Source organism: Protopterus annectens, chromosome 3.part1 (genome assembly GCF_019279795.1).
Source record: "Protopterus annectens isolate FY-2018-M chromosome 3.part1, PAN1.0, whole genome shotgun sequence".
NCBI classification, from domain to species: Eukaryota; Metazoa; Chordata; order Ceratodontiformes; family Protopteridae; genus Protopterus; species Protopterus annectens.
The window spans coordinates 168,766,498-168,787,327 of record NC_056732.1 but is presented as its reverse complement, the minus strand read 5'-3'; the positions used below and the strand labels follow the sequence as shown (position 1 = coordinate 168,787,327).

The following is a 20,830-nucleotide window of genomic DNA, read 5'->3' as shown; positions in this document are numbered from 1 at the left end:
TTTGCTTAATTTTTATTACATGCCCTGTTCAGGTGAGGCTTCCACCAGTGAGATTTGTTTTGGTTTATTTCTGGTAAGTACAGCAGCTTCTATGCAGCCATTCACATGTTTGCATAGGGCCTATGGTCTCAGGGTTAGGGAGGGCCTTGAAGTTTAACAAACTGTCAATTAATTGGATATAATTTTGCTTGGAATAGTTCCTAACTATTTTTGGTTTAGCTGGACTTTCTGGGTTGATTTTTACTTCGAATGAGATAGCTTTGTGATCTGACCTCACTAGTGAGGATGTGACTTTGGGGGGAGGGGGTCAGCACTCACCCATGTTAGTGAGCACCAGACCTAGCACATTTGATCCTCTGGTTGGAGCGTGCACTACCTGTTCTAGGATGTCTTAACAAAAGTCCAGAAAGTACTGTGCCTGTGAGTTTGTGACAGAGTACATTTCCCAGTCTATAGAGGGGTAGTTAAAGTTACCCATGAACAGGGTGTTTGGCTGCATGGTGAGCACCTCAAGTTGCGAGACTCTAGGAGCATAGATGGTGACCTCTAGCTAGCCATGATATAATGAAGGACCTTACCTATGGTGACTTGCATGTGGATATGCTTCCATGCTGTCATCCTGTTTAACCAACCTGGAGGCATGTTTTCTGCTAATGTAAAGACACCTCCACCTTTGGTCCCACAGTCTATGCCGTTGGTCTAAATGTGTGGAAGACACTGTAGCTTTTTACTTCTGGAGTACTTTCTACAGCTTTAAAACAAGTCTCTATCATGGCACAGATGTCTACAGTCTCCAGAGGGATTGAAGGGTGTGGAGGTTTTTATTTAGGCTCTGAGCATTGAGCAGTAACACCGTAATGTTGCTTGGAGACATTTTCACTATGCTGGCAGTTTTGTCTTTTTAGCATTGCCTAAAAAAAAACTTTAAGGGTCGGACAGTTTTAGTCAATATCCAAAAGCTTAGAGAGGGACAGGTGCAACCCATCCTTAGCAAAATAACAAGGACTTTTGACCATGTTCTCCTATGCTGACAGATATTATTACCCCCTGGAGTAACACCATAAACTAAGCCCATTATTAAAAGCATTTTATGTTCACATTGTGGCATCATCCTCAGAAGTTAGAATGCTGCTCAATGCATGGCTCATACCCATCTTTGACACATTCTGAGAGATCTATTATGTCTTTTCATATAGTCCAGTGAGGTCAGTCTCAGGTCATTTATACCTACATGGACTATGACACAATCATGATACTCAGGGTGCAGTAACTTCAGTGTGCACATGATACTGCCAATCCTGGCTCCAGATAGGCAATAAGCGGTTATCTTCGCCTTGTCTAACCTGGTGAATGGCGTATCACACAACAGATTCCCCAGTTACAACAGTATTAAGTGTATGGGTTTTGCACTTAGGGGACCATTAGGTTCAGGCTTATGCGAGCTGTTTGGTGTTGCTTTTGGTGTGTGCTGTAGTGATTGCTGGCGAACACTGCTGCCATTAGGTGGGTTTTAGAGCTATTTGAGATTTGGAAAGACTTCTTTTAACTGCCTCAGTAGAAGACAATCTGTGTGTGTGGTGAACTGTTTGTGTGGTGAACTGTATGTGTGAGGGATGCAATGTGGGTATTCCTGACAACCTCATTTGTATAAAAGATGTTTGCCTCCAAGGAAATTGTGCATTTACATCTCTCTCATTCTGTGTTATTTTCAATAACTGACTGCCTGAGAACAAGGAACAACTGCTACATTGCCTTAGGATGCCCAAATCTACCAAGCTGACCACAGAAACATTTGGAAACTGCATATCCATGTTGTCTGGTCCTGTAATAGGGTTGGCTGTTTAGGATTAAGGTTTGGGTTTTAACAGGGGTCTCCTAGGGTAATTACAGGAGTTAAGGGCAAGATGTTATACAGTGCTAGGATATGGTAGTGCTAATGCACAAGTTAGCTGCTCTAAGCTCATTTCCACACAATGCCACACTGTATAACAAGTTTTGGCCCAATTTTACTCTTTAGGCATTTGTTACTATACAGGGCACTGCTAACTGCTGCCGCCCAGTGGCCAGCTCTGTGAAGAGAAAAAAGCTGCTTTGCCCTCTAGCCAATAAACAACCACAACCAGCTTCCTCTGGTGCTTCCCAACTCAGAGACCAGGTATATACCTTCTGCCACAAGATGTCTGATCCCAGCATTTCTTAATGTAAAAGTACAGCAAAGGCAGCACTCAATGCAGAATAAACTATCACCAAACAACTACGCCCTTGGCTAATTCACCCTTCTGTAGAGCGATTTGGGGCAGACAGACTAGAAAATACAAACAAAATGTGGAATGTGAATTGCGCAGGACATGCTTGAGGGGCAGACTTGTTTCCCAGCAACTGCCACATCTTTGAATAGACTGCCAATTCATGTGAAGCAGAGCACCTCTATGACACTGTTCAAAATGAACCTGGACGAGTGGATGGGGCACCATATATTCTTACTGGGAATAGCACTCACGACCCTCCTGGACATTGGCAGTCATTACTAATACAATCCTGGGTACTGACTACAGTATCACTGGTATTACACATTGGGATGAAATGACTAGGCTTGAAATGACCTCCGGGTTGGCAGCCTAGTAACCTCCTATGATCCCATGAAACAAACATATTACTATTTTTGCCACAAAATTAAGTAAAAGCTTTAAAAATGCTCAAAAAAGTACAGTTTTGTACCTACCATAAATGTAGATGTTCGAGTGTTCATCCTGCTGCAGTCATCACAATTGGGTTATCCTGCCGTCAGGTGGTCCCGCAGTCGGCCCGAATTCCAAAGTCTTGGTCCGGCATCAGTTGCTGTCGCTTCTTCCCTGACGTCAGTGATATACAAGAGGCATCCGACGCCATTTTCTTCAGTTTTTCTTGCCCCAGATGTCAGGTGCCCCCAAAAAGTAGGCTATATATATATATATATATATATATATATATATATATATATATATATATATATATATATATATATATACACACACACACACACACACACATATATATATATATATATATATATACACATATATACATATATATATACACACATATATATATATATATATATATATATACATATATATATAGCTATATAAAAATAAAACAAAACCCTTAGGTACATGCAAATACACCACGGAGGTAGAATAGGATAAAGTGGTAGAGATAAGTTCAGCTAGTTCAGAGGGGTTGGAGGGAGGGTAACCTGGACTGCAGCAGGGTGAACACTAACATCTACATTTATGGTAGGTACAAAACTGTACTATGTTCGTGTTACCCTGCTGCAGTCATCACACTTGGATAGAACCCCAAAGCTAAGGAGGGGAGGTGGAGTCAAACAGTGTTAGAAGAGGCTAGTAGGCCCTGAAAAACCAGCTCTAGTCTTAGAGTAAAGAGGTAAGTGATAGTGTTTGGTGAAGGTGTGCACTGAACTCAAAGTAGCAGCTTCCAGAATATCCTTGGTTGGCACTCCCCTGAGAAAGGCTGCTGATGTAGCTGTAGCCCTGGTGGAGTGGGACCTAATGTTAGCAGGTACTGGTTTCCCATGATGTGTGTAGCAGAAACGTATGCAATGTCCTATCCATTTAGAAATGGTCTGTTTTGAGACAGCTTTTCCTTGTGATCCTGTAGCATAGGCTACAAAGAGCTGGTCAGTTTTTCTGAAAGCCTTAGTTTTATCCAAGTAGTAACGTAATTGTCTGTGAATGTCAAGAGTGCAGGAGTCTTTCTCCTTTGTTCTGGGGATTTGGGAAGAAGGTGGGCAAGTGAATGGTTTTGGTTTAGGGCCACACTGGATACCACCTTTGGCATAAAGGATTAGTCCGTAGGGAAACTCTGTCTTGATGAAAAATGAGGAAAGGTTCCACTGCCATTAGTGCCTGTAGCTCTGAGACTCTTCTAGCTGAGGTTATTGCTAGTAGTAGAGCAGTTTTCCATGAAAGAAATTTTAAATCAATTGAAAAAGCTGGTTCAAAGGGCGGCAGTGTAAGCTTTTCCAAGACAAAGTTGAGATCCCAAGTAGGTGTTGGAGCTCTCCTTGGCGATCTTAAGTTCTTAGCCCCTCTGAGGTACTGTCTTAGGAATGGATGTGAAAATAAAGGAGGATCCGTGCTGTAATGAGCTGAAATTGCTGAGGTGTGGATCTTAATAGATGAAATGGAAAGTCCTTTGTGTAACATCTCAGTTAAATATTGTAGAATCTGAGGAATGTTCGGCTCCAGGGGATTTAGGCCTTTAGCCTGGTTCCAGGAGCAAAATCTTTTCCATTTGTCTGAATAGGTTTTCCTGGTGCTGGGCCTCCTGGCCTCCAGAATGACATCCATAAAGTACAGTTTTGTACCTACCATAAATGTAGATGTCCGATAGATATGCAACTGCAGTCCTGACATATGGGTTGTCCTGCCTCAGGCAGCCCTTCGGTCGGCCAGATTCCAAAGTCTGGGTCCGGCGTCAGCCGATGTCGCCTCCTCCCCGACGTCAGAGCGGCTGGAGTATAAAGGCATCAGCCGACGCCATCTTCTTCAGTGTTTCTTGCCCCAGATGCCAGGTGCCCTCCAAGGAAGGCTAAATTTTGTGAATGGATAAACAGATAAAACCAGACATGCACAACAGTAATAAACAGACACACCATAATATATATATAACCCCAGCTGATAGGTAAGGGGAGAAGGACCCAAAAGGGGAAAAACAGAGGGGTAGGAGGGAGGGAAAACCTGACTGCAGTTGCATATCTATCGGACATCTACATTTATGGTAGGTACAAAACTGTACTATGTCCTTCAAGAATGCAACTGCAGTCCTGACATATGGGTTGAATACCATAGCCAAGCTGGGGGTGGTAGGACTAAGCAAGAGATGGTGTAGCTAGAAGGCCCTGCAGGACTGCCGAAGCAAAGCCTGCTCGGGATCTGGAGTATAATGGCAGGTTGTAGTGTTTGGTAAATGTATGCACGGAGCTCCATGTAGCAGCCTCTAGAATGTCTTTTGTAGCCACTCCTCTTAGAAAAGCTGTGGATGTGGCCATAGCTCTGGTGGAGTGTGGTCTAATATTAGCTGGCACACTTTTTCCATGAAAAGAATAACAGAATCTGATGCAGTGTCCAATCCATTTTGAGATAGTTTGTTTGGTGACTGCTTTCCTTGCACTCCAGCAGCATAGGCTACAAACAGTTGGTCAGACTTCCTGGTGGACTTTGTTCTGTCCAAGTAGTAGCGTAGTTGTCTGTGAATGTCTAAAGTATGCAGCAGCTTTTCCCCTTTATTTTGAGGGTTAGGAAAGAAAGTAGGCAGGTGAATTGCTTGGTTTAGAGACACTCTGGATATCACCTTAGGCATGAATGAAGGATTGGTCCCAAGGGAAACTTTGTCCTGATGAAAGATGAGAAAAGGAGGAACTGCCATGAGGGCCTGTATCTCCGAGACTCTTCTTGCTGAGGTGACTGCCAACAGGAAAACCGTTTTCCAAGAGAGAAATTGCATTTCTGAAGATGCTGCTGGTTCAAAAGGAGGAAGAGTTAATTTTTCCAAGACGTAATTGAGGTCCCATGCAGGAATTGGTAGCTTCCTTGGAGGTTTGATATTCTTTATGCCTCTTAGAAGCTGTCTTAGCAAGGGATGCGAAAACACAGGTGGATCACAGTTGTAATGTGCTGAGATAGCTGAAGCGTGGATTTTGATGGAAGAGTATGAGAGGCCACTGTGAAACATTTCTGCCAAGTATTCTAATATCTGAGGTATGTTCATCAGTGATGCATCCTGGCCCTTGTTGACATTCCAGATGGTGAATCTCTTCCATTTGGCCGAATAGGTTTTTCTGGTGGAAGGTCTGCGTGCCTCCAGCAAAATTTCCTGAACTTTTTTTGGAGAGGGACTCATGGGTCTGAGTCATGGAACTCTCCAAGCTGTCAGCTTTAAGGTTTGCAGGTTCTGATGAACAGTCTTGTAACTGTGTTGAGTCAGGAGCAGAGGCCATTGAGGCAAGGGCCACGGTTTGGTGTGAGTTATGCTCAGTAGTAGTGGATACCAGTGTTGCCTTGGCCAGTCTGGAGCTATCAAGATTCCTCTTGGTTGTTCTGCCTTGATCTTCAGTAACACCTTGGTGAGCAAAGGTAGAGGAGGGAATGCATAAATTGTTAGAGCATTCCAGCTGAAGGAAAGAGCATCCGTTCTCCAAGCTAGAGGATGGTGTATCCTTGTGCAGAACCTTTCCAGGTGTTGATTGCGATGAGATGCAAAGAGGTCTATGTCTAGTCTTCCCCATGCAGATGCTATTTGTGAGAAAATGCGTGGGTGTAGCATCCATTCGTGTGGATCCAAGACGTTTCTGCTCAACCTGTCTGCCAGAACATTGTCCTTGCCCGGAACAAACTGGGATTGCAAGTAGATGTTCAGTTTCAGGGACTTTTCCCAAAGAATCATTGTTAGTCTGCAGAGGGGGTAGGAATGAGTGCCCTCTTGTTTATGTACCACATGACAGTGGTGTTGTCTGTCCTTATTAGCAGATGGCCTTGCTGAAGAGATTTTCCAAAGGCTTTTATTGCATGTATCACTGCCAACATCTCTTTTTGATTTATGTGCTGATGCATCTCCATGGGAGTCCATAGCCCTTGAATGCATCTGCCGTCCATGTGCGTCCCCCATCCATGGTCTGAGGCGTCTGTTGTAATAGTTTGAGTTGTTGGAGGTTTGTTGAAAAGCATGCCTTCGTTTAAGTGACTTGCTTGAGCCCACCACAAAAATTCCCTTTGCAGGCATGGTGTGAGTGGTATTATGTCTTCTAGGTTGTGGCTGTGTTGCGACCACAAGCTTTTTAGGTGCCATTGCAGCTTTCTCATGTGTAGTCTTGCCAGAGGGATTAGAAGAATGCAAGTTGCCATGAACCCCAGGGCCTGCAGGGTCTTCCTTGCGGTCAGGTGGGTTAATTTTGCTAGGCCTTTGAAATAAGCTGTTAAATGCTCTTGTTTCTCCTCTGTGAGGAAAGCCATTTGTAGCGGTGTGTCCAGTTTTGCTCCTAGAAAAATAATCTCTTGGGATGGCAGTAATCTTGATTTTTGAATGTTGACTGTGTATCCCAAAGCCTGCAGCAATTGAATGACGTAATCCAAGTGTTTTATCAAGGTCTGTTTGCTGTCTGCTTGTATTAGGCAGTCGTCCAGGTAAGGGTACATTTGAATCCCCCGGAGTCTGCAATGTGCCACTACTGATGCCAGGCATTTCATGAATACTCTAGGCGCAGTAGATAAGCCAAACGGCAATGCTGAGAATTGATAGTGCTCTGTTCCTACAAGAAATCTGAGGTATCTTCTGCAACTGTGTCTGATAGGGACATGCAGGTATGCCTCCTTGAGGTCCAGAGTAACCAGCCAAGACCCCTTGCCCAGCATGGGAAGAAGTTGCTGTAACGTCAGCATCTTGAATTTTGGCACCATGAGAAAAGTATTTAGAACGGACAAGTCCAATATAGGCCTCCATTGTTTTTCTTTTCTTGGAACAAGGAACAGTCTTGAATAAAATCCCTGGCCTTGTTCCTGAAGAGGAACCTTCTCTATTGCTTTTATTTGTAACAGCTTTGAGACTTCTATGAGTGCCTCTGCCCTTTGATTTTGTGGCAGGTTTGGCATGCCTTGTCCTGTTTGTAAGGTATGGAAGTGGAACCTGTAACCTCTGTCTATTATGTCCAGAATCCAATTGTCCTTTGTTATAATGTGCCAGTTTTTTGAGAATAGAGATAATTTTCCGCCTAGAGGTGCTTCTCTTTGAGCCTTGGTAGGCGGAGTGAAAGGTAAGTCATTGTGATTGTCCCTGTGGTGCAGGTGAACTACCTGTGCCACTTCTCTGATTTTGTGGTTGCCATTGGCGTCCCCTGTAGGAGCCTTGGTATTGCCCTCTACCTCGTGCACGCCTGTTCTTTCCCCTTTGAAACTTGTCAGAGTCTGGAAAGGACTAATTCTTTGAAGGCCAACTCCTGCTGAACCTTGGTGGCTGAACCTGGAAGAAATCCTTTACTGTCTGTACTGATTTTGCCTTCTCCTCAATAGATTTCAACATATCCTGAGCATTAGCACCAAAAAGCTTCTGTTTATCCAGTGGTGCGTCCAGGAGCTTTACTTTAACATGATCTGGCAGTGGCTGTTCTTTCAACCAAGCATGTCTACCGATAACAGCCCGTCATAGCTGCCCTACATGAAGCCTCCAATGCATCATAACCACACTGTAGAAAATGATTACTAACCTGCTGAGTGTTATGAACCAAATCCTGCAATGCCTTTCTATCTATAGGCTCAGGAGAGGATATCTTTTTCTGCAAATCATCCAGTAAATAATCCTGGTACTGAAACATATGAAAAAGGCAGCTAAGTGACCTCATGGCAAGGGTGGAAGAGGTATAAACTTTTTTACCCCATCTCTCCAGGGACCTTGCTTCCCTGTCAGCGGATTCCTGGCTGAGGAGGTAGCCACTCCTTTGGGGCCCTGTGAAATAGTTTCTAGATCCACAGAGTGGGCCTTAAAGAGATGCTTGTGAGTGTCAGGGACCCTGTAATATCTGTCTGGCTTGACAGGAGCAGGAGGGAGAGAATCAGGGGAAGCACTGGAGTCTGAGAAAACATCATCCAGTACATCCAAAACTGGAGGGATAGCTAAAGGTCTGTGCTGGGGTAACTTAAGGAAGGTACGTAGCCTTTTCCTAGAATCAGAAAATTCCTGACCCTGCCACTTAAAGTGTTCCCTCATGGAGTGGAGGACTTCACCGAAAGAAAAATCCTCTGGAGGAGAGGCAGAGGGAATAGATTCCTCAGCATCAGAGTCCTCATAGGCCTGGAAGGATTCTTCTTGGGTATCTGAATGCTCTGAATCCCCAGAGGCTTTATCTGAAGAGAGGTTGTCTGCCTGCTCAGTTCTAGGCCTTTTTTCTGCAGGCGGCTGAGAACCTCTGTCTGGGTGAGGCTGAGACCCCCTGATAAGAGAGATTAGATCTGCAGCCAGAGACATGATTTGTCTGTCAGAAGGGGCCTGAGAAGTAGGTTTAGGATGGGCCTCGGCCTAGCTGGCGGCCTTAGCACGTGCAAAGGCCTTGATTGACATGGATACAGGAGGCCTAGCTGCCCCACGTGCAGGGGTAACTTTGTCCATGGGAATGTTGTCGGGTAGATCCAGAACTTCGGTTTCCGGAGGAAAATCAACAACCGGCACCGGTGTAGTCTCTGAGACCGAGGGATGAGTTAACGCGGTGTCGTCTGCCTGGAGCTGTTGAATTACCGCTTCCGAAGGGACCGAAGCACTCGCGGAGGGCTCAGGCGTTATATCGGTGGAAGACACGGGCCGAGGATGTCAGTCCCGGTCCTTTCGTTTTTTGGTAGTTTGTGCTGTCGGATGTTCCGACGGCATGTTGTAAGCGTAGGATTCGCCAAAAAAGTCTTCGGCAAACTCTGCCCGGCGCCTGAGAGTGCGCTTATTAAAGCAAGCACAGGCAGCACAGTCCGAGACGTCGTGGTCTGGGCCCAGGCAAGGAAGGCAGTAAGAATGGAAGTCCTTATGAGGTATTTGTTTACCACAAGACAAACAATTATTAACTTTCTCAATTTGTTCTGACATCGGCTGAGGCAAGAAAAAATGTTCCCCAACGGGGTACTTAGCTTTTAGATGACTTCGGTAACTGAAAACAAAGGAGCTGACCGACCGCACTTGCGAACTGCTTCTGCTTCGGGCACCGCGCGGCAAGAAAGACCGAAGAAGATGGCGTCGGCTGATGCCTTTATACTCCAGCCGCTCTGGCGCCGGACCCAGACTTTGGAATCTGGCCGACCGAAGGGCTGCCTGAGGCAGGACAACCCATATGTCAGGACTGCAGTTGCATTCTTGAAGGACATCAGCTTTGGATAAAGGTGTTGGCTGGTTGTTTAGGCAATTTGCCGTGCAGCCAGGCTTAAAGTCTTGAGCGGGCTGTGTAGAATCAGATTATCTCGCTGGGTGAGCAGGTGAGGAATTTGCGGCAAAATCCATGGTGGGCCCTGGGCCATGGTCCTTAAAATTGGATACCTCTGGTGCAATGAGAATAATTTGTGGCCTCTCTAATCTGACATTCAGCAGTACCTTTGCTAGAAGAGGCAGTGGAGGGAAGGCATAGACTGTTAATGTTTTCCAACTGAGTGAGAGAGCGTCCACTTTCCAAGCTAGTGGATGGAAGGTCCTTGTGCAATATTTTTGAAGTTGGTGGTTGTGGGGGCTTGCAAACAGATCTATGTCTGGGCGTCCCCATTTTTTAGCCATCATTGCAAATACTTGTGGATCTAGTTTCCATTCGTGTGGATCCATGATGTTTCTGCTTAGGTTATCTGCCAATGTGTTTTTCTTTCCTGTCAGGAATTGTGCTTGTAATTGAACCTGGTAAGACAGTGGAGTGTTCCACAAGGTCATTGCTTGCCGGCACAGAGGGTAGGAATGTGTGCCCCCTTGCTTGTTTATGTACCACAACTGTGGTGTTGCCTGACCTTAGTAGTTGTCCTGGGTGTAGAAGGTCCTTGAAAGCTGTTAGGGCATTCTGCACTGCTAGCATTTCTTTTTATTGATATGCAGGTGTCTCTGATTTGTAGTCCATTTGCCCTGAATGCACTGTCCTGCCATGTGTGCTCCCCAGGCATAGTCCGATGCATCTGTTGTCATAGTTTGCCTGGCTGCGGGTAAGGTGAAAGGCTGACCCTTGTTGAGGTGACATGCATGTTTTTCCACCACAGAAACTTCTGTTGAAGGCAGGGAATGAGTGGAATCATTGTTTCCAAGCTGTGGCTGTGCTGAGTCTATGCACTTTTCAGGTACCATTGTAATTTCCTCATATGCAGTTTTGCAAATGGTATTAGTAGAATGCAAGATGCCATGAATCCCAAGGCCTGCAGAATTTTTCTTGCAGGGAGTTGGGTCTTTGTTGCCATTATTTTGAAATATTGAGACCGTTGTCGTTTGTCTGGCGTGAGATAAGCCATCTGGGCCATTGTATTCAAGCTGGTACCCATGAATGTTATGTTTTGTGAGGGCACTAGTTTTGATTTCTTTTCGTTTACTGTGTACCCTAGGCAACTTAGAAGGTGTTTGACAAATGCCAGATGCTGTAAAAGAATGTCCTTGATTTCTGCTTGAATAAGACAGTTGCCCAGGTATGGGTATATTTGAATTCCTCTGTCTGCAGTATGCAATTACTGGTGCCAGGCATTTTGTGAAGACCCTGGGTGCAGTAGATAAGCCAAAGGGCAGTGCAGAGAATTGATAATGTGTTGAACCTGCAATGAAGCATAGGTATCTTCTGCAACTTTGTCTGATAGGGACATGCAGGTATGCCTCCTTGAGGTCCAAAGTGACTAGCCAAGCATTCTTGCCCAGCATGGGAAGAAGCTGCTGTAGTGTTAGCATCTTGAATTTTGGTACTTGCAGACAGGCATTCAGAATTGAAAGATCCAGAATGGGTCTCCATGCTTTGTCCTTTCTTGGAACTAGGAAGAGTTTAGAGTAAAATCTTTGTCCCTGCTCCTGTGTAGGTACCTGTTGAATGGCTCTCATGTTCATGAGAGCTGTAATTTGTTTTTGTGCCTCTGCGCATTGATTTGGTGGCAGGTTTGGCATTTCTTTGATCCTTGGTAAGGTGTGAAAGTGTAATCTGTATCTTTGAGAGACAATGTTTAGAACCCATTTGTCTTTTGTGATGATGTGCCAGTTGTCTGCAAAAAATGTTAGTTTTCCTCCCAAGGGTGTTGCCAGGAGAGATTTGCTTGGTAGTTTGAGGATAGAGTCATTGTGTCTGCCTTCTGTTAGCTTGGGGCCTGTCTTCTCCTCCTTTCTGGGTAGCAGAACCCCATTGGCGAGGTTTGTAAGGGCCCTGTGACTGACCTCTGCCCCTTGGGCGTCTGTATTTGCCCCTCTGTGATCTGTCTGAAGCTGGAAAGGACCAATTTTTTTGTTGGCCAATTTCTGCTGAAGCGAGTGGGTTGTATCTGTAAGAAATCCTTGACCGTTTGCATAGATTTAGCCTTATCCTCCATTTTCTTTAAAACGTCTTCTGCTTTGACACCAAATACATCCTGTTGTAAAGGTGCATCTAATAATTTTGCTTTAACATGGTCAGGGAGGGTTTGCTCTTAACCAAGCATATCTACGAATCACTGAGCCAGTAACAGCTGCTCTACAGGAAGCTTCCAGTGAATCAAATCCGCATTGTAAAGTATGCTTGCCCACCTGTTCAGCTGCATGCAACAGATCCAGCATTTCCTTGAACTCAGGCAGTTCTGAGTGTGCGCTCATTTTTTGTTTTAACTGAAACATCAGGAATTGCTGATATTTCAACATGTGAAACTGGCAATTTAATGCTCTCATAGCCAGAGTTGCAGAGTTGTATATTTTCGTATATTTTCTTTCCTCATCTATCTAGGGCTCTGGAATCTCTTTCAGAGGGCACAGGATTTTTAGCCATAGAAGCCTTTGCTCCCTTAGGACCCTGGGATATGGTTTCTGTGTCAGCTACAGGGCTTTTATAAAGGAATTTGTGAGAGTCAGGTACTCTGCAGTATCTGTCTGGTTTGGCTGGAGCAAGAGGTAGAGAGTCTGGATTTAAACTAGACTCCAAGTAGACATCATCCACAATATCTAAAACAGGAGGAATAGCAAGAGGTCTGTGCTGGGGTAATAGAAGGAACTCTCGGAGCCTTTTCTTCGAATCTGAGTAATCCTGGCCTTCCCAGTGGAAATGTTCCCTCATGGTATGTAATGTTTCCCCAAAGGAGTAGTCTTCAGGGGGAGATGCTGAGGGAATAGTCTCTTCAACATCAGAATCCTCATCAGGTGGAAAAGTGTAATCCTGTTCTTCAGAAGAATCTGAGGAGAGAGAAACCTGGTCAGAGGATGCATAATCCTCCTCTTGTCTTGGTCTTTTATCAGGAGGGGGATGGGAACCCCTGATAAGGGTAAGTAAATCTTCAGCCATCTTAAGCATCCGTTTCTTAGGCATGGGGCCTTGACCTGTTGACTGATGAACAGTTTTCTTAGGTTTTAAAGGAGTTTTAAGTTTAGCATAAGATTTAATGGTGAGTGTAGTCGGTCTGAAGATACCTTCTGCAACCGAAGGTGTTTCCTCTGCACCGGTGTCTAAATCTGCTCCGGTGTCTGTAGATGGCTGCGTCGGCCTAGTAGACTCCACGTGGGAGTCAGCAGCTGTCTGGGGTTCCAGCTCTGCGATCGTCAGAGGCTGCATAGGCGCCTCACTGAAAAACGGAGAACTGGCAACAGCCCCAGCTGAGGCCTCGGGGTCTGAATTATTCCTAGGCTGCCTGTCCTTATCCTTGCGTTTAAGAATTGTGGTCATCGGCTGCTCCGACGGCATGATATAATTGAATTTCCTACCAAAATAATGCCGTGCAAAGTCAAAACGGTGTTTGATAGTGTGTTTATTAAACCTAGCGCAAAACCGACAACCTGTGACGTCGTGGTCTGGGCCTAGGCAAAGAATACAATAGGAAGGAAGTCCTTATGAGGTATTTTCTTCCCACAAGAAATGCAATTGTTAACTTTTTCTGACATCGGACTGAGGCAAGAAAATGTTCCCCAATGGGGTACTTAGCTTTATTGAAGACTTCGGACTGAAATTCAAATCGAAAATCTCAGGTGTCGGCCGACTGGCACTTGTGAACTGCTTCTGGCACCGCGCGGCAAGAAAGACTGAAGAAAATGGCGTCGGATGCCTCTTATATACCCCTGATGCACTGACGTCAGGGAAGAAGCGACAGCAACCGACGCCGGACCAAGACTTTGGAATTCGGGCCGACTGCGTGACCGCCTGACGGCAGGATAACCCAAGTGTGATGATTGCAGCAGGGTAACACGATGAACATCAGTAGTGATCACTGTACAAAGCAAATACAAGTGCAATTAATCAAAAAAATATTTATTTTCTTAACTTGGATGGCTCTGGATGCAGTTAACACACCTGCATAACCTTTTGGGACAGACAACCACCTCCTACTGCCCCCTACTGACAAAACTGAAAATCTCTAGTTATCCATCGATGTATTACACCCAGCCTGTGCTTATAGCTGGGAAGGCATTTTATAACCTACAGAAAATATTTATAAAAAACACTTCACTGTCTCTGATAACTAAAGTGAAAGCATATCATGTGATTTTTGGACTGATCGGTTTAGTTTTCAGGTCCTCTTGAGCACTTGAGAGTATTTGTAGCTGCTTCCAGAGAATCAAAGAGCCTGGATATGCAGCATCTTAAAATGGCATTTCAAGCTTGGATTTGTATGGCTGAAACTGCATTTTAAACCATCCTACTGATGTGTACAGATTTTTTTCCAAGAGTTAAAACCACTAGTATTGATTAATTTTAAGTATATAGCTGGTAAAGCTCTCAAAAAATGTGCATCTAAATCCAGAATCATCTCTGTTACATATCAGTATCATTAATTTTAGGATTTGCAGCCCAGATGAGCCAGGTATTCATTAATGAAAAACAACAAATTAATCAAATTTGTTTGGCCACAGCTTATGTATCACTTCTTTACTTTTCCTTGCTTAATGGAAGGCACACTGAATCAGCAGTGAAAAAGTATGAGGAGGAGAAAAGCATTCCCCAAGGCTCAAGGTTCGGAAATCTTACAGGGCAGCAAATCAATATATGAAAGTTAACAGTTTTGCTTAAAACTCCTGCTGTTTACTTAAACAGAGACTGGTACTTGATATGACATGCACAGCCTGGAGCATAACATTATAGCCCATTTCATCCATTTCTACCTGCTCCAAGCTTCACAGGAAAGATAATCTGGTTTGTTCTAAATAAACATGGAGGCATTTTTCAGGACAGCAAGAATAAGACAGTCACTACGAAATAGACCATCACCCTCAGGGTCTCCCCAAAAAGAGGGTTCCTTGAAGGAAATAGGATCAATAAGAAAAAAATGTACTTATTTGTCTGAGACAAGGGGGCCCTCATATTCCTGATATTATGATGGTGAAACTGAAAAACTTCTTTTCTTGAAAGCTCCCCGTTTGCTTGACAGGAGAGTGGAAAGAAATCTGCTAGGTGTACATTAGATAGAGAGGCACTCGGAAACTGCTGTGCAGGCTGAATGAACCAGCATCAGGTTCTGCACTAGATGCAAAGAAAACTACACTATCACTGCAAACCAAATCAGCAACATCTGCGGTATCCAACTCCATCCACTAAAACAGACAAAATTCAAAAGGCCCACAGTAAATACAGGCAAGTCCAAAATCAATTACCCAAGGAGATGCACAAGGAGCCAATAATTCTTCACAGATGTAAAGCCTAAGGGACCTTGTTTATCGGTCACCAGTGAGGAAAGAATATCAGTCAATCCCAAATCTCAATTGCAAGAGGAGTGCCACGGAAGTATCCTGCTTCTTAACTTCCTATGTACCACAGATGCATACAGTTGGTGGTAAACCTCTTATTACAAGAGCAAGAAGCACCAGCAAAGGAAAGTATGACCACAGAAGATGGAGAAGAAGCTAGGCAAAGAAGAGCAGGCCTGGTTCTCAAGATCCCTTACTTTAGGCTTGTTTGCTTCACACATGGTAATCTTCGATGGATTCTTTGGCATAACTTTACAGCCCCAATGAGTTAGAGTTCAATATACTTAATGCCTCTGTCACTTAAACAGCTTGAAGACTAGAATTGGCAACAAAAACTCAGTTTGTAATGTGGCCCAGCAAGTAAATGCAGTGCCCACAACCATAGCCGGCCTTAGGCATAGGCAAACTAGGGCGCCACTCTAGTAGGGGCACCAGGTAGTGTGGTGGGGGGGGGCGCCATGGAGCCCTTTTGCCAAGGGCACCAGTTGACCTACGGCACAACCATCTTTAGCTAAGACTTGGTAGATACACAAATCAACGGGAAGGGATATGCTATTTTTGGCACTGAACACCAACATTTCCGATGATGAATTTCAGGAGGAGAATGAAATGGTGCAAGTCCCATTAACTCACATGAAGAGATGTTGGGGTAGGCAGAAAGAGGTATATACCCACAAGCATTTGGGACTAATGTTTGTTTAGATTTTGGATCACATTTTCAAAATGTCACCTGTGACGACCCCCCCCCCCCCCCAAAAAAAAAAAAAAAAAACACACAAATATGCTATTGGGTTCTGACACAATTTCAACAAAATCACTTCTTGGGAAGGAATTTAAAATTCTGCACCGAGGATGAGCACAGCAGGTATGCTACCCTGGACACCAGATTGCCATGATGCAGCTCTGACAAGCGCAATGAGTTTACTCAGAATAAGTCATTTAACTGTACAGATGTTCAAGCACAGTAATGGACTAGGGTCCCATGCCTGCTGCACCATATCAACACTCGTACTACAATTTTTACCCATCCATTTTTAAAGCAAGAATGTTTATGGACACTTTGCCCTACATCAAGGCACATTCCAACAAATAAGCTCTAAAACAACAAACAAATCCTTTGTATTTCAGCTTCTGTTGAATTTCTATCGTCATGTTAACTCCTCAGGAACACTCATTTGCATTTGCTCTGTACTGCACCAGATTTCAGGTAGCACTTCCTAAGTCGGCACCTATCCTATCCTACATCAAACATACATGGAGAGATTCCTGGATTTTGTAAACAAACTCCCTGGACCACATAGTCAATACATCAACCAGGGGTGCAACCATACAGAATCTGGTCCTCACTAATATGGGAGAATGCTACACACCATCTACTGTAATGCCTTCCCTGTTAAGGTTAGACCACAAAATGGTCTCCTTTGAAGTAAAAATAAAACCTGGACGCCCAGCTCAACCGAGAATATTCAGGAACTATTATGAGGCTAACCTCCTGCTATTAAGTGAGAACCTGGCAAAATTTCAAGACCCTATAAACCTTGAGAACACTTCTGCCTATGCAAAACTGTTGACAGAACCCCTGTACAAGCATGTTAATAGCTGTAGAGAGGCAGCTGTATCCACCAGGAAGTATTATAGAACTAACTCAAAAAACAAGCCACCCTGGCGGAATCACAAAATCAATCTTTGTATAACAGGAGGAAGAAAATCATGGCACAAATTAGGAAGTATAGCACCCATCAGGATAAAAAAGCACTCTCATCAAATTAAACAAAACTCGGAGAACAAATAGTCTACCAAAGCCAAATCTGAGGCTAAGGACAACCACAAAGCATTGTGTAGCTATGTCTGTAACCTCAAAGGTAATACACAATTGTGTGCAGAGTTCATTGTAAACACAGTCACCTATACTGAGCCAGAAATCTAGCAAACTTCCTGGCTGATAAATTCAGTTCCAACTTTACTCCTTTCCCCCTCAACCTTCCCACAGGAAATATCAAATATAACTCCCCCTACTATCACTAGGGAACAGGTCCTTAATGCTCTCTCTAAGGCCATAAACACTGCATGAATGGGCCCAGGCAATATCCCAGGATGCCTTCTAAATAGCATGAAACATGACCTAACAGGGCCTCTGGAATTACTATTTAACTGTAGCCTCCAAACGGGCTTTGTGCCTCATGAATGGAGAAAGGCAGCAGTCATCCCTCTGCTCAAAGGTTGGCCACCTATAGACCCTGGAGACTACAGACCCAGAAGTCTCACTAGTCTTGTATGTAAAGCCATGGAAAGAATTATCATGGAGATGATCAATTATAGTATACCTCCAAACACTGGACCCAACCCAGTCTGGTTTTGTCAAGGGCGGATTATGCTTACTCAAACCTGGTGGACTTCTTTGAGAAGGTCACCAAAGCAATGGATGAGGGCAAAATCGTTCACACTGCCCTACCTTGACCTGACCAAGGCATTTGACACAATACCCCACTCGGGCATTGTTGACAAGCTCAATAAGTTAGGTACAAACCCATATGTCCGCTGGTGGACAGCCAACTATCTCACAGACAGGACTCAGGAAGTTGGAATTGGGGAGTCCACCTCTACAAAGAGGCCAGTCACAAGTGGGGTCCCTCAGAGATCAGTCCTTGGACCGCTCCTTTTTGGCATTTACTTCTCAGAAGTCAAGACCAATGTCAGTGGTCTCTGGCTGACTAAATTTGCAGATAATTGCAAATTAGGAGCGGTCACTGAATCTTACACCCAGACAAATGTTCTCCACGAGAGGCTGACAGAAAAACAACTGGTGTCAGAACCATGGACTAAAACTAAATGCCAAGAAATGCATAATCCTTTGGGAAGTCATCTATCCTTGGGAACTATCGTATTGACAACACACCCCTTAAGAGCTGACCCAGTAGTCAGGGACTTAGGGACATAAATAGTAATCTAGCCTTTGATCATCATGTGTCTACAGTGGTGAGGAAATCATTCTATGTTGCACAACTTATAAACAAAGGTATGGCATCTAAGTCCAAGGAAGTCATTGTTCCACTGTATTCAGCATTCATCGGACCTATCATTGAGTATAATGCCCCCTTTGGTATGTACCTAACCAGGCATATCCAACTACTGGAACGTCCACAGAGGTTCCTCAGTAAAAGAATACAGGGCATATGTCCTATGCAGACCACCTCAAGGACCTATCCCTGTAGTCTGTCTCCTATAGGCTTTTGAGGGGAGATCTAGGCCTGGCATACAGGGCATTGTCAGACCCCACTCTGATGGACCTCCTGCATATCCACAAAACAAACAGTACTAGAATTACCCATTCTGAAGACTTAAACCTTGCCTGTGATATAAACAGGACCTGCTGGAGAGATAGGTATGTATCCTAGAGATTGCCCCGTCTATGGAACAGGCTCCCCATCCATGTGAAGCAGAGTTCTTCCCTAACCCAATTCAAGTACCACTTGGACAATTGGATGGGAAGCCGGAAATTCATTCCTGGTTTGGCACCTATGTCTCTAATGCAAACACAACCTGTAAATGGTTCATCTCCCAGGCCCATCCTTACTTATCAAGTGTATAAGAACTTGTCAGATTTGGGATGCATGGCTAGGCTTAAAAAGGCCCTTGTGGTTGGTTGCCTAGTAAACACCTGTGAACTTATAAACCTTCAAACAAAAGGTCACTGGCTATAATGTGCTCAGTCCTACAACTCCAGACACATTACTGTTCTACATCCAACACTTCTGGATCAAACTGATACACATTACCTATGCCTCTTTTGGTGACACGGGTAACATGGGTAAACCCCTTCCTCATTTTATAATCACCCTGTTTCTATACCCATTTGATCCATCAGGCCTAACTTTAAACTGACCAGAATATTTCAGCTCTTTTCCACACGCTTTCTTTTAATAGCACACAGATTTCTCTCAAAAAAAACCCATCCTGAAGTGCCTATGAGGGAAAATGCAGTAGGAAGATCTAACGAAGCCATCTGGTCTATAAGACACTTTTTTACTTTACCATTTTCATCTTGGCCACTGGCTTCAGGCGTTCCCTGCCGTTGGTCTTCCTCTGGTGCTTCAGGATAAATGACAGCGGTATCCTCTTGTTGCAAGAATTCGTCAACTGATGGATCATGGTTTTGTTCGTTTTCAGCATCAGAGTCACATATGTCATCTTTTACTAAAATGCAAAGCAAAATGAGTCTATAAAACGTGACTTCTTCCATTTTAAACACCCACAGAAATTCCACAGAACATACAAATGCTGAATCAGTGAATGGATTGGACAAAATTAATCCTTAAAATAATTTCTTGCAGTTGCCTTGGAGGAGCACAAAAGCAAATTAGAAATGTCTTCACATCGTAGTTAATGCAAGAAAGCAATGTCACAGGCTTAGTTTCCTCTTGATAGGCTTTCAGGACACGTTTTTGAGTACAGATCAGTCTTGGCAGTACCATATGTGCCCTGGCACACAAAAGTGAAGTCAAATGGAGGGCAAAGCACCCCCCCCCTTACTACAGCCCAATCATTAACATTTAATAAACAAGGATGCAAAAACAAAGATCCACCATGCTTTAAACAAAAGGAAATGTTCTATGTTGCTCAGGTTTCCTATCTGATGAGTAAAAAAGCTAGCAAAGGACATCATGAACTTCTGCAATTAGGTCAGCTAAAGATGCATTTCTTTGAGAGTTTATAGAGCTGGTATCTCCATTTTACCTGTTCACTTGTAAACCAATGATCCAGGTAAGTGAAATGATTCCATATAAACTCATTCCAGCCATACAAGTCACAAAAAACAATAGCTGACAATAAGATCATGTGCAAAGGAATGTAATAATTTATGCATAACAAGCATACCGAGAATAGAAAGCAGTATGTGAACATAATACATTTACATTTATAAAACATACAGCCAGCTGAGATCTATACAAGCACTATAGGACATTCAACATGTTTGACCTCTACTAATTAGGCTTTGAAAAAACAGAGCCATAAATGTAGCAGTATTAGGTTGCTGCAGAAGTCAAAGTTATGCAAAGAATTTAAGCACATAAAAAACAAAGGTACGATTGCTTTAAGCAACCTGCTAGGAGAACATGTGGTAAAAACTCTGAAAATGACATGAGGAGGAACAAGTAGACCTAGAAGGAAGGTGGGTTTTAAGTACAGCTTTTAACACTTAGCAAGTCACTATGTGATGGAATAAAATTCTATATCTTAGACTAGGGAATGGAGTGTCTGCAATATCCATTTTATTTTAAGAGGAGCTTTGTGAGGACTGCCAAAAGACAAATCAAATGAAGTGAGCTCATAAGCCTTAACAAGATGGATACAGCTACAGTAAGAGTTCAGTCTCTTGTCAACTTTAAATTGGAACATTAGGAGTAAATGTTGTAAGCCCCATGGTAGGAAAATGAAGCAGAATACC

At 43.8% G+C, this 20,830-nt stretch overlaps 1 protein-coding gene across 2 annotated transcripts in view; it reads right to left on the bottom strand.

Moving 5' to 3' along the window:
* The window catches only part of ZEB1 (zinc finger E-box binding homeobox 1), an 873,134-nt gene that overhangs the window by 281,318 nt on the left and 570,986 nt on the right, over positions 1-20,830 (bottom strand). Inside the window, exon 3 of one of the 2 annotated variants that reach the window (XM_044066691.1) lies at positions 19,417-19,578. The exons of the other annotated variant lie outside the window; for it this stretch is intronic. Within the exon in view, the coding sequence (XP_043922626.1) occupies positions 19,417-19,578 (162 nt within the window). The remainder of the gene's footprint in view (positions 1-19,416; positions 19,579-20,830) is intronic. 2 annotated transcript variants of the gene reach the window in all.